The sequence below is a fragment of the Micropterus dolomieu genome, linkage group LG15, assembly GCF_021292245.1.
Source record: "Micropterus dolomieu isolate WLL.071019.BEF.003 ecotype Adirondacks linkage group LG15, ASM2129224v1, whole genome shotgun sequence".
In the NCBI taxonomy this organism is placed as follows: Eukaryota; Metazoa; Chordata; class Actinopteri; order Centrarchiformes; family Centrarchidae; genus Micropterus; species Micropterus dolomieu.
Genome location: NC_060164.1, coordinates 22,438,828 through 22,453,334, shown reverse-complemented (window position 1 = coordinate 22,453,334; position 14,507 = coordinate 22,438,828). Strand labels below are relative to the sequence as shown.

General features: G+C 38.3%; 1 protein-coding gene across 1 annotated transcript in view; it reads right to left on the bottom strand.

Moving 5' to 3' along the window:
* Nucleotides 1–14,507, bottom strand: part of slc8a1b (solute carrier family 8 member 1b) — a 139,527-nt gene that overhangs the window by 110,858 nt on the left and 14,162 nt on the right. The window contains exons 3-4 of the mRNA XM_046070540.1: nucleotides 11,633–11,797; nucleotides 9,209–9,999 (exon numbers count right to left, since the gene is read on the bottom strand). Coding sequence (XP_045926496.1) covers nucleotides 9,209–9,999; nucleotides 11,633–11,797 — 956 coding nt within the window. The remainder of the gene's footprint in view (nucleotides 1–9,208; nucleotides 10,000–11,632; nucleotides 11,798–14,507) is intronic.

Below are 14,507 nucleotides of genomic sequence, written 5' to 3'. Positions count from 1 at the left end.
CTGCAGGGACAGGACGACTGGTTGCAATCGAGGGAAAGATGAATGCGGCCAAGTACAGGGATATCCTGGACGAAAACCTTTTCCAGAGTGCTCTGGACCTCAGACTGGGCCGAAGGTTTACCTTCCAACAAGACAATGACCCTAAGCACACCGCTAAAATAACGAAGGAGTGGCTTCACAACAACTCCGTGGCTGTTCTTGAATGGCCCAGCCAGAGCCCTGACTTAAACCCAATTGAGCATCTCTGGAGAGACCTGAAAATGGCTGTCCACCAACGTTTACCATCCAACCTGACAGAACTGGAGAGGATCTGCAAGGAGGAATGGCAGAGGATACCCAAATCCAGATTTGAAAAACTTGTTGCATCTTTCCCAAAACGACTCATGGCTGTATTAGATCAAAAGGGTGCTTCTACTAAATACTGAGCAAAGGGTCTGAATACTTATGACCATGTGATATTTCAGTTTTTCTTTTTTAATGAATTTGCAAAAATTTATACATTTCTGTTTTTTTCTGTCAAGATGGGGTGCTGAGTGTACATTACTGAGAAATAAAATGAACTTTTTTGATTTTTGGAAAATGGCTGCAATGAAACAAAGAGTGAAAAATTTAAAGGGGTCTGAATACTTTCCGTACCCACTGTAGTTTTTCCTGAATAGAGAATTAAGAGCATCCGCCTCCGTCAAATTTTGTCCTGCCTCCAGCTCTCGACTAAACTCTGACGGGTGTCTTCATGGTAAACACTCTTTTCTAGTAAGCATTGCACTATGTGGATTTCTGTCCTTTGTAACAGTGGTGATGTGTCGTAATCAGCACAGTGCACCGGGAAAGTCGCTGATATAGCCTATAGCATTTCATTTTCAAAAACAACTCGATTACAATAACATTTAATACACACAACCTCTAGGTTATGTATTAATAATGTCATGCCGACCACACAAAGCAGATTAATAATTTTTACTTCCTTGCTGCCACTTACTTCCCCTGTAAAATTAGCTGCCGCTGGCTGATAAAGGTTTTTAGTATAACTTGCTTGTCCTTCAACCTCCAATTCATCAATCCCTCTTTTTTCACCTCATTTATCAACCACAACACGATTAGTGGGCTTTTTAAAGAAACTCGGACACTGAGATGCCGTGACTTTTTCCATTAGTTTGGCTATTTAGCCATAGCCTACTATGACTACTAGACAATACCTAATTAATATATAAGGGTATATGAGGGTGTGTACTACAGGTGGTCTACATGTGGTTACTGACAATGTTGTATGTTATTTACTTAACATTACAGTAGATTGCCCTTAGTCGTAATCTGTCAAAATGACGGACAGCCTTCAGTTTGCCGTCATTGTCAAGAAAAAAACTGTCAATGATGAAGAATATTCGTTTAACGCAACCCCTGGTATGGTGTTGAGTGAAGCTACAATGGTCAGGTGCGTTGCACTGTCAAGCAAACACACACTACACCTACCATTTAAAAAATATTTCTGGTTACATGTAGAGGCATGTGTGGTGCTGTTGCGTCTAGTGTGATGAATCAATTTAGGGTTGAGTGAAGCAGATGCATGTGCGCAGCACTGTGTCGCCACACCTGATGCAACACTTCCACCTAATCCCTTAATGCAGTCTTTTTAGGAAGGCTGTATTTATTGAGTGAGAGAGACAAACAGATTGACCCTTCGTTTTGCACCCCACATGTCGTTACCGCAAGTAGTTGTTGCTTTAATTATGTAATATGAAGGAGTGTATAGCTAGCAATTAATTTTTTTGTTAACTAGCTAGTTAATATAATGTAGCTCTGTTCACCCAGTAGTGTACAATAGATCACTATTTCATGCTCCAAATTGGATTTCAGTTTGCAGGAGCAAAACTATGACATGAAAATTGTAGTTGATTCTAATTCTGCAGACATGCTGTAACAACGGATTAATGCTTAAAATATGTTGTGGGTAAATATAGCAGGAAAAGCTTCATGCAGATATAATTTTACAGTTTGCTTCATTGTTCAGTGCCACAGAAGAATTTATTAAAACAAATGCAAATCAATGCAAAACACATACACACACACAGACCCACTCACACAGTTTTAATCATCTGTCCTTTATAGATGTGGCTCTCCCACAACACTTGTTATCTTTCTCTGCTAATTAATTCAGTGTTTTTACTAATGCTAGAAGGACGGAGTGTGTATGTGTGTGTGCGCTCCTGTAAACTACAACTTCATCAAGCCTCATTACCATCTAATGCCTCACTGATATGAATGTGTGAAGGAGTATTTGGGTGTATGTGCGTGTGTGTCTGGACAGAAGTGTGTTGGCTCAAGTGATCTTTTGTTCCTCTGTGTATGCCTACAGGCATGCATATTATTATATACTAATTATATATTATATTATATACATGTAGACCACATCATTGTCTAGCTGGTTTTAGCCATCACAGTGGCATCGCAAAATGTCACAGCAGCTGAGTGTCCAAAGTTACTTTAAAAAGAAATTATTGTGATGTGGCTGAAAAACAAGGTGAAAAAAGAAACACTGATATGGTGCAGGGTGAAGTACAAGCAAGTAATATTTATAACATTTATCAGCCAGTGACAGCTAATGTTACAGGGCAACAAGTGGTAGCAAAGAGGTAAAAACCATTCATTTGCATCGTGTGGTGCCATAAAAAGTGTCTCTGTTCATCTTTTGTCACCATGCCCTTATAAATGCACATGTAAGTTAAGTATTAATTTTGATTTGAATTGTGAACAAGTTGTTTTTGCTAATGTTAAAAGTGGGTTAGACAGACAGTATGTGTCATACAATCTACTTAGTTTTGAGCATAACCCAGACTTAGGTGACAGTTGGTCTGTCAGTTAACAAAAGCCTGACTCTACATAGCAGTGTTGATCTACTTTAAACAGAAATTCTAATTAAACTAATACTGTACAATATTTTTTTAAAGAATGTCAACACATAATAATGTAAATACTGGATACTCTTAACACTCAAATTCAATTTAATTCTTGTTTATTCTTAATAGTTGTAACAGATTAGGAAAAAGTATTTCCCACCAAAAGCAGTTCTGTAATGTTGTATGTATGTTATAGTATAGTATATTATTGTTATGTTATAGTAGTATAAATAATCTGTGAAATCATCATACAGAGACATTTTTTCATATTCTCATATTGAAAGTTTGATCATTTTCTTGAGCTACAGCTAATTTCTCAAGTTCATAAATTTTCCCAACAACGCAATGAAGGCTACCACAAGCAATACAGGAATTCCACTGTAAATGTTAAGTTTTGTTAAGACTTTAACCTGATTTAAATTAACCCTGAACTCAAGAAAAATGCAATATTTGAGTTAAATCATATCAAAATCCACTATAAAAAGCACACGCGTACACTCATTATGCAAAAGTAGGTATGATGCACATACACCAAGTACACAGATCCCAGATTCCTACAGCTTCTAAGCATGTATCTCAAAAGGCCAATCTATGCTGGTTATTGGAGTGTAGAGACCCAGTCTGCTCTGTGTGTGTATGTGTGTAGGAGGGAGCCTAATTTGATTCCCAACTGTACCATGTTTCTCCACTGGCTGCCTGTTTATGGAAATTGCATAATTGGTTCTGTGTGAGTGTGTGTGTGTGTTTGTCTCTGTGTGATCCATGTATTTACTACCTAACAGGGTCAAAAAGTGACTGAGTACAAGTAAAAAAAAAAAAAAAGCTACAGCAAAACAAGTGCAGGTGTGGTCTGGTTTGCGATGTGTTTCTGTGTGAGTGTGTGCACAACTAGTGTGTGTATATATAAAGTACATGCACCGTGCAAGTACCCATGTCAGTATGCATGTGTATTTCTATATGTGTGCATCAACCTGCTGTGTTTCCTTAATGTATTTCTTTGTGTGGAACGAGGGCCTAAGACACTGCTTCAATCATAACTAATGAACAGCATGGGCTCATTGTACATTTTACAAACTAATGTGACACTTGAATGTGGCTGTCCTCTTCCCTGTCTAAAAATGCTTTTAATGCATCAGTTGGATCACTGTCCTATTTTATATTAAGTGGTCTGATAATTCCATCAGGACCATCTATAATAAAAATAGAGCAACTTAGGGTGCTGGCAGGTGCTCTCGATCATGGTCGTAGTAGTAGTAGATACGTATGAGCAGTAGTACTATACTGCAAAAATATTAATCTTAACAACGTTGAGCCTTAAAATTTCTTGTTTCCAATTCAGTTTCCCAAATTTTAGTTGTTTCTAGAGCTAAATGTTATTGTTTTCAAATGACAAAAAATAAAGCAGGTAATTGCACTAACTTTCACTTCACTCATTGTGCGCTGTGCCTAATATTTGCTATAAAAAATCGGCCATCATTTCAGGAAGGCTGACAAGTGCTGGATAAATGTGCAGCATGAAATCATTGAAATGAAAATGTGAAACAGTGCACACAGCAATGTGCAGGACTAGGGATGGGGATCGAGACCCGGTTCCAAAATTTCTCAAAACCCGAAAATCAATAAGGTCTGAGCTTATCGATACTTGCGGGTCCTATGATGTAACGTATATGTCTCGAGCGTCAATTCGGTTTTATTTTGCAACGCAATGGATAAGAAAATCATCAGGCGGCAGTCTCTGCCTGCTCTCTGTCGGCTCCTACACACACACACACACACACACACAGCGGCAGCAGAGCGAGAGGCGGCGCCGTCGCGGTGGAATACGATGAGTGTTAAGTTAGCTCCAAACTACTGTAACGTTAGTTGATGACAGCTACGCTCGTTACTGTAAGTACTTGTAAAACCTTCGCAAGTAAAACGACAATACCTTTCAATACACCTGTCTGTAAGGTAACGTTAAACATGTAGAAATGGTTAATTAAATCATCTCTGTCCTCAGTATCTCATTTTGCTGTTGTAAACATTAATGTTGCTGCTCTAGAAACAACATTTAGCTGTATTTAAAATATTAAATTAAAAACAACCAGGCAATTAATATGTACACTTCAATATATGTATATTTATTGCAAGTGATATGTCATCTCAATATATAAGTTTATCGCACATTGAATATTTTCCTCATACCGTGCAGGCCTACCTTATGCCTGCATGTTGGGTCTGGTCTTACCAAATAACCATCACTAAATAATAGTAAAGTATCGATAGTGGTATCGATAAAGAATCGGATCGTTAAGCAGTCTCAATAAGGGTATCAATATCAAGAAAAATTAACGATCCCCATCCCTATGCAGAACCAAGCTTGTATTTCCTGTGACATACTTCATTGAAGACAGAAACAGAGATAATTTGACACAGCTGAGTGCTGTGGAGTTCTGTGTGCTCTCCCTACTGCTCTCCCTCTCTCTGTCTCCCTCTCCCACACATACACCTTTCCATCTTTCAAAGAAACCACCAGACAAGCCCTCACAAACTATTTCGGAGACAAATTGCACGGGGCCTCTTACGGACAGAGAAATGAAAGGGGATAGAAGAGGTAAAATGAGAAAAAAGAAGGGACGGTAAATAAGAAATATGTCCAAAACTTATAGGGGTCTAAAACTTTTCTCTTTCTCCCTTCCTTCTCTGTCCACTCTATCATTCTCTGATGTTCCTCCTCCAATCACTGCCTCCAATGGCACTCGTTTATAACTGTACCCTCCCTACATCCCTCCCTCTCTCTTATCAGAGAAACAGAATGAGGGTAGAATTAGCCTGGAGGCAGTCCTATTTAGATCAGCTATTTTGTCATTTCTTTTTTTCTGCAGCAAAAACGTCCTCCGCTTTTCCCTGTAGGGACATACTCAGGGCCCTGTGTATTTCTATAAAAATGCATATTTTCTAAAAAAGCCTATCTTGGGACAAGCACTGAAAATTAGTTTAAACTATGAATTGTATGGCATGTGACAGGTTATTTAGTGAATATTCTTCACTGTGTATCTGTCCTAAATGGTATATGGTTTGTTTACTGTCTGCAGTTTCTGTCAACAACACGACAAAGTTCATGGCCATACGTCCATAGTAGCTATGTTTAACTCACATCACATTAAAAGGTGAGAAACTTTACCCAGAAGAGAAAACACCGCCCAGCATTTTTCTACTAGCCAAAACTAGTTTTTATAGCTGGCAGCTAACAAGCAGCTCAGCTAACCCCTTGATGAATTTCCCCAAACAGACTTGTCTTGTCTGCCTAATGTGTTTAAGCAGGCAAATACTAAATTTACCATAGCCTAATGTGTGACTTTAAAACCATTCTTGTAGTTTTGCCTGTTATCCCATCAACTACAAACCATTAGGTTCTTCAAAAATAGATTTTTAAGATATAGATAAGATAAGTAAGTTAATTGTGTTCTCCTCTCTGGTGTCCAACATGTGATATTTGGGAATCTGTTCCAGAAACTACAACAACAACAACAACAACAACAATTCATATTATCTTCAGAACTCTGTTTGCTAGTGGTCTTCTGGGTTTGAGTTTTTAAAGGAAAAAAGAAAACTAACTTTAGAAAATGTTCAGCAGTAACATTACAGTATCTGTGTGTAGGCTGAAAACATGTAAAAATACTGCCATGGTTCTTTTAGATCACACATCAGGTTATTATTTACGTAATGGCTAAAATTTTGAGCTATTAAAGATCATATTAAAAAATCACCAGAGATGATTTAGAGGGGAAGTTAGAGACTAAATGGTGGAAGGACATTGTGTGGGATTCAAACTCGTGATTTTCTGGTTACAAAATGACCTATCCCTACACGCAGATATAGCTGGAATGCTTTTCCACAATCCTCTGGGTCTTTCCCCTAGGAAACATACACATGTACACACAAGAATACACACAAAGTAACCATGATAACCGGAAGGACAGTCCATCATTTGATTTGGACAAAGTGTTATTAAAACCCACTTAGTCCTGGCTGTAAGGGCCTTAAGCTATGGAAACTATGTCTGCCACATGCTGAAAAGGCCAGCCCTGCAGACATCTGCTTCAGATCTGACCAAAAACAGAAGAAAGGGAGAGAGTTTTAGAATACTGTTACTAAGACAGCATCTCGCCCTTTCATTCATCATGACAACACACTTTGTTTCATGTCATTACAACCCGTCTTCCTCACAAACAATCATTTTGAAACAAGCACTAAGCAAACTTGTGGTTTCCAAGGGAATCTACTGCAACTAACACCTGATGCCTGCCAGAAAAAAAAATCAGACAGAGCTCTACATCTTGTCCCCCTTGGTGCATATCTAAACCAAGTCAAGCCTGCTGACAAATCCCAAAAACTAGCACATGGCCCAAACAGTAAAAAGGCCAACTGCCGAAAGCTGTGAAGTTTATTGTATTATCACTCAAGCTATAAGCCCAACAGTCCTACAGGCCACAACAGGAAGGTTTAACTGCAAACACTAATTTGTGACGGCATCCTGAACACACACACACAGCTGTTATATGTATGTGAGAGGAAGAGCCACAGAAATAGACCAGTAGCCCACAATATTGAGCATTTTACAGAAAAAAAATCCAGTTGAGTGTTTGTGAAAAAACAACAATATCACCTCTCATTATGAGAACATTGCCATATGGAGAGTGAGCGTGTATTCAGTTTTACAAGTGTACATTTACATGTGTGCATGTATCCATGTCAAAACTGATGATAATTTAGCCTAGCGACTAGGGGATTTTTGCTCTTCTCATAGCAAATTACATATTATTTTTGCTTATTTATACTTTTCTTCCTCACTGTTGGTTTAAGGATCTGCATCTCCAACACAACACCACGGTTGAATTTCAGTGTTATGTAACACAACGAGTTGTCTTCAACTTGAGTAGTTCACCTGTCTCTCGTCTGCTCCACTCCTTGTGTGTGTGTGTGCTAAGCCCCCACACACGGATCTGATTATGATTTTTGCCATAATCTAGCAGCCCAAACCTCAAAATTTCTAATAGGATTACAACACTGTCACCGAGTCAACCACTTCTATCGTCTAAATTAGTGCATCATATTCCCAGCTACTGTCCAGTAATGATAGAGTTAAAGTGTGGCAAGAAACACAGAAGTACGTATTCACAGCTATTGTTTTCACAATTAAATGTAAAAAAAAACTAAAAAAGAGGGCTGGTCAGCATTGTACAAACATTTGACCGACAGCTTGATCTAATTCCCCGCACTGTGAGTGGGTCAGGATGAAGAGTACAGCAGCTGGCTGTGATCGAAATCACCACTGTGGTAAAAGGCCTCCTGAAACGTGGTCAAATAGCAATCACAGACCTCACCGCGAGTCACCATCAGCTAAAAAGGCCTCTGCGTTTATGAAGAGCCTTGATCTGTGGCTGCGGCATTTCACAGCAGGGAACCTTAAATGGAGTTTTGAGTTCTTTTCCCACAAGAAAGACAACAACAAAAGCCTCGAGCTGGCTGCGTGACTAGTTGCTATGGGATGTTCTCACACAGTATAAAGCCACCTAAAAGGGCAACTGGCATTTTAGAAAAAAGCCTTTGTATATCAAAATTAAGTTGACTAAATAGATGCTCCTTCTTGGCATTACTCTGATTCCCTGCTGCTTATTTAATTCATGTACTGTGTCAAGCAACCAGCTCCTCCTGGTTTTCCATTAAGTGCCCTACTATAAGGAAACTTCAACACATCTCATTCTATTTCCATGTCCTGACATTCCGTCTGCTTAAAATTCAAACCATAAATCGTCTAACAAGTAAACCACCTTCCCAACTTCTTGGCTCAGGCAACTCAAGAGCTAAACCTATTTTGCTGACTGTACAGTAAGAATGCAGAAATCAATAAAACCCACAAAAGACTAAAACAGCAGCACAACAGAATACAAAGTAAAGGCGAATGTACAGCCTGATGAAGATAAAAGAAGAGAATGAATGGGCCAAAGTAGAAAATAGAGACATGTTAAGAAGTATCAAGGGGTGGGGAATTGTATACTTTTTAAAGTCCCCAATGAGCAGTCCGCCTCGCCGCTCGTCGTGACCACCACATCACACACACACACACACACACACACACACACTCAATATCTCACATCATCAGCAATAACATTTGCAACATCGCACTGACACAGAGCTTGAATAATAATTAACAAAAAACTTGCAGAAAATTACAGTGAAGCTGATAAATATCTACATAAATAAACTTAGCAGTTAGGATTGCACCATCATTATAATTCAATTTAAAAGGTAGGTTGATCAAAGTTACTCACAAGATCTCGTCGTTCTGAAATTCTAGGATGCCGTGAATGTCTTCGAAGTCCTCTCCGCCACCTCGCGCCGTTCCCTCCACCGTCTTGTACGGCAGCATGACGACGCCGCGAGCCCCGGACGTTCTCAGCACCTTCACCTCCATGGTGCCAACACTCTCGCTCACATGGCACACAGGCTCCTCAAACGTAAAGATACCGGCGTGGTCATCGTCAAAGATGGTAACGGTGGCTGTGGAGGGTAAGCCAAGACAGGCCACTGAGTCCACGTGATTAGCTGACTCGCCTTCCTCTGGCTCCTCGCCTTCTGATGTCAACACCTTGACATTGGAGAGGTGAATCAGGAAGTTTTCATCCTCTTCAAAGATGTCATCGTCAATGATCCCCACACGGATCTCCTTCATGGTCTCCCCAGGCTTGAAGACCACCACGCCCTCTGTGAACTCGTAGTCCGAGCCAGCGTTGGCCGTACCATCTTCTGTCCGGTACTCCACAGATATTGTTTTGCCTATATCGCCACCACGTCGCACCACGTTCACCGCCACTGTGCCGCAGTTCTCGAGGCACTGGTAAGAACCGGGCTCGAAAAAGATCTTAGAGATGGGGTCGTTTTCACCAGCATCAGAGCGCACCTCGTGCATGCTGACGGCCTTTCGTGCCTGATCAGCTGCGTGTTTCTTCAGGATGTTGCCAGCGCCTGTCATCAGCCGGGTGGCCTGGCATCGATAGAAAGCACGGCTCTTCTGCTGCTGGCTCAGCACTTGGTAGTTGGCAAGTTCAATGAGTTGTTCCACCTGGTAAGAGAAAACATGAGGGCGCACAAACACAGTGTAAAAATGTTTTCTCCAGCATGATCAGTGGACATGGAAGTTGTTTTCAAATGTTGCTTCATCAAAAATCTAGACCCCCTGACTGTTGGTGCAGGATATACACACACACCTGGGTGTGGAGGACTTCTTTGTCAACTTGTTTTATCTGGCTTGTCGTGATAAATATGATTTAATGGTGTGATATGTGGTTGAATCGAACATTAACAATAAGAAACCGTACAACAGTGATCTTATAATGAGTCACACTGTTTTAATATGTCAGCAGTGAAAAAATAGTGTCTGTGCATTAGTTACATTAAGGAATATGGATCAGATTACTAATCGTTGTGAGGTCTTACACAGCCATACACGACATGCCAAATGAAATGTGAACAGCTTGGTAATTTCATAAGGAGAAAAGTCCTCCTTCAACCAGAGGATCCAGGTCCAAGCTCGCATGACAGCAAGCATCCATCCTGCTTAGATATCCTTGATAAATGTACTGAATTCCAGTTTTTTTCACAATTCCTCCTTTCCTCACACCACTAATATTCCTCTAATATCCTTAAATTATTGGAGATCAGGTGATTTACTTTTTTCCTATTGTTGTAACCTTTTTAAATCAACAATTTGCTAATAACCAGAATTTGCTTACAAGAAAGTTTATTTTAAGTAGTAGCATTGTTAATCCATGTAGTGACAATGCCAAAAGCATAAAAACCTCATTTAGAAGGCTCTCCTGCATGTAAGAGTTGCCATTTCAGTAGCCTGTCTTAATGCTTGCAGCTTCCATTATGTTTGCTAGTTTTAAATATTGTCCAAACAATAGGAGGAGCACTGAGCAGAGCAACCGTTGTCACGCTATATTTGATGGTTACCATATATAGTTTTTTTTTCAAATACAGAAATCTGCAAATAGTATTTTTTATACCTAGAATACTAGATATTCATCCAGTATTGCTGTCATCTTCAAGATATCAGTTAAGGTATATAATATAATAAATATAGGAACTTAACTGGGTAATCAAGGTAGGGTCTCCAAAATTCAATATCCATCCAGTATTGTAGGTCAAAGAGGACACTTGCTATACTTTCCATTTCAGCTTTGCCATCCTGTCAATCTGCCTGAGTACACAAATGTGATTTCTTATAACTGTACTTTCTTATATATGTAGACACAAGTTAGCACTCTGTGTCATTGCTTATTGTAAATTCAAATTCCTATATGTTTATCTTGCGGGGACAGGCAGCCAGCCAGCTGATGAGACAGATGAATTACCAATGTCAGTATCTGTGTTTATTTTTTTATCTGTTTATTTTTTTATTTACATATTTATTTAATGGGTGCTCAGTTTCCTTTGCAATTTTCTTTTTTCAGATGTACCATTATCAAATTAATCTGAGAGGTTGTGATGAGACCTTAGCTGCATTCATCACCATAATCACTGTGATAATGAAAGCAAATAGAAAGTGTGTCATCTGCTGCTGTTTATTTTGTCAGTTAATTTCCTATACAAAAAAAACAACACTGGGAAACACACAGACAGGTTCAGCAGTAGCAGTATGTTCTTCTGACAGTATGTTTTATTGCACTATATATGAGGACTTTGTTACCCACCTCCTTGTCAGGGTGTTTCTGTTTGAGCTCCTTCAGGATCTTGGCCATGTCTCTCCGGGTCTCCTCCTCATCCAGATCCTTCTCATCTATATCCATACCCAGCGGACCATCCAGGAAGTCAACACCATGAGAGTTCAGCATCTTCCCATCCATCTCAATGTCCACCTTCAAAGAGAAAAAAAAGCAATTTAATCAGTACCATTGATTTAAGGCTTTGGAGCAGTATGTCAAATGTCAAGGCACTTCACTGAGGTTCACTGAGAACTGGGTGTGAAACAAGACCTATAACAACCATGCAAACAAAGGCAGAAATGTATAGTTTCCGTGTGAGTCCTATCATAAGTTATGAATTGCATTGGTGGTGGTGGTCGAGAATAGTCCCCCCCTCCACTCTGACGTGCTTATAAAGCACTATATAATTATTATGTTATTATTATTCCCTGGCTTTGTTAGCATCCATTTGTGCTCCTCAATGCCAACAAATGTGCTCCTCAATGCCAACATTCCATTACAGCTCTACCATCCTGTCAATCTGCCTGAGTAGACTGTGATCAGTCTACTACAGAGTTAAGCTTGAGAGTATTAAGCTCAGTTTAGGCCAAGAGTTTACTGTTTTTGCCAGATAGTTTGCTTGCAAATTTCAAAAACAACCCGCATTAATGTTTACTGTGCGTGTGACTACAAGAAAATACTAGCACCAGCATTTATTAGAAATGTTATCAAAATGTCAGCCATCTGTTTCTCTCTGAGTTAAGAAGTTGTTCTGTTGTTCATTGAAGGATTATTTTCCTATGAGATTAAATGTCTTTTTGCACTTTAAGCAAGAAGCAATTTAAAACTTCTAAATTATTAGGCTTTCCCCTCAGGGACACTGTTGGGTTTGATTCAGTGATTTCTTTTAGCCAGAAGTTGAAATGAAATTGCTCTTCATGTGATCCTTTGCTAATGGAGTACTGACTATTAATAATTTCATCAAAGAAATGAGTGAAATAATAGCACAAGTTAGAGACACTGAGAGCCTCTAAATTAACTATACTGAAAATGTAATTAGATGTGGAAATGCACTTCATAGAACATCACACAAAGCACCAGATAGTAGTCAAAACAGGAAATTAAAAAGAAGCAATACTTAAAAAGTATTTGCGTCTGTTTGCAGTATATGCTTCATTGCATTGGCAGAATTCCAATCAGACAGATAATTGTTTCGGATACACAGAACATAAAGTGCCTTATCTGCTCCTTTGTTTTTTCCCACTACATGTTTGGATAAGGACAGCTTAATTAATTTCTATTGGTGGGCTTTTTTGATATACCTGTGGGAAAGAGAGAGCTCTCGGCATGACTGTTCAATTCTTCATAAGACATGAATGAAGGAATTTTAGCTTCTGAAATGCTTTTTACACATGTTCTACAAATACCACAATATTTTAATAATTTCTAATGTTATCATCATATAAGAGTGGGTATTGTGTTTCTATTAACTATTGAAAGGAAATACCTGTTTTTCAAGTAAAAATTTTCAATTCAGTAAAATTCAGTAAACGTTATTTTATAATCTTTACAACATCTAATAGTGGTCATCAAAATGTATTTTTAAATAAGATACCAAATTCTCAAATTTTAAGTAATCAAAATAAGTTACAAAATACTGCAGCCACTCTATGTATGAAAGTAAACTACTTAATTTTTGTATTTCAAAAATAATAAAAATGTTCCAAGGTGACTGTGAGGGCTGTTCCTCGGGTCAAATAGTTGGCCAAATTACATTAACTGGAAAACAATTTCCCCGCAACCCTGTACGCAGGATAAGCGGTTGACGATGAATGGATGGATGGATGGAAAACAAGGTAGCCTAGGCTACAAAAAAGAACTCCAAACCTTAACTGGAATTGTTAAAAATTATATCAGTTTATGCTAAAAATTGATGGAAAGCTATACACCTACACGCTTCTCACCTTGACCTTCTTCTTTAGGACTGGATAAATTTTCTGTTCTGATCACAACAAATCTGGGCAAATTACTAAGTAGGTCATCACGTAGACTTGTCACAAAGTATTTTACAGTATTTTAAAACTACAAAATACAAAACACTAAATTATTTTGATACAGAATATGAAGATATTTTCATTAACCCTATTAAACACAAATGACAAAATTCTATTTAGTATTTCAAACATGTATTTTAAATACTGTGCATCCCTGGTGATAGTACTGATGATAGCAGCATGCCTAGTAGTGTATGATTTCAGTTGTGTATTGATTTGAATTAATATAATAATAATTATAAATAAAGGATAATTCAAGTTTAATACAACTTTGGTCTTATTTTCATAGTTTTGACATCATTTTTAATGGTTCAGAAAACATCAATCAAAGTGATTGAAGACATCAGGGAACATTGCAAATTCCCAACAAGGAAGTGTGACCGAGCAAGAAGGCAAGTTGGTCACATTGTCTAAACAACTTTATTTGGAAGTAAAAGTGAAAGTGAGCAAGCTTATAATGGGGATAATAATCTGTCATTGCACAGGAAAAGTAGTCTATGGCACAGTACAATAGGTCAGAGTTGGATCAGAGAGACGTTCTATAAATTGTGAATACAATGTTATTACCAATTAAAGATTAAAATCTATATTATAAAAAGTCTATTAGTACCGCAGGAAGCTTTTATTATTGTGTGGATAATTAATCATATTTCTATTCCAGCAGCTGAGTGAAGCTGTGCTGTAGCAGTAATAATAATAATAATAATAATAATCCTTATTTGTAGAGCACTTTTCAAAAACAAGTTACAAAGTGCTTTAACAAGTGTAAAGAATAATACAAAAAAAAGATAAGAGCATGAAAATTTAATATAAAATTAGTAAAATACAAT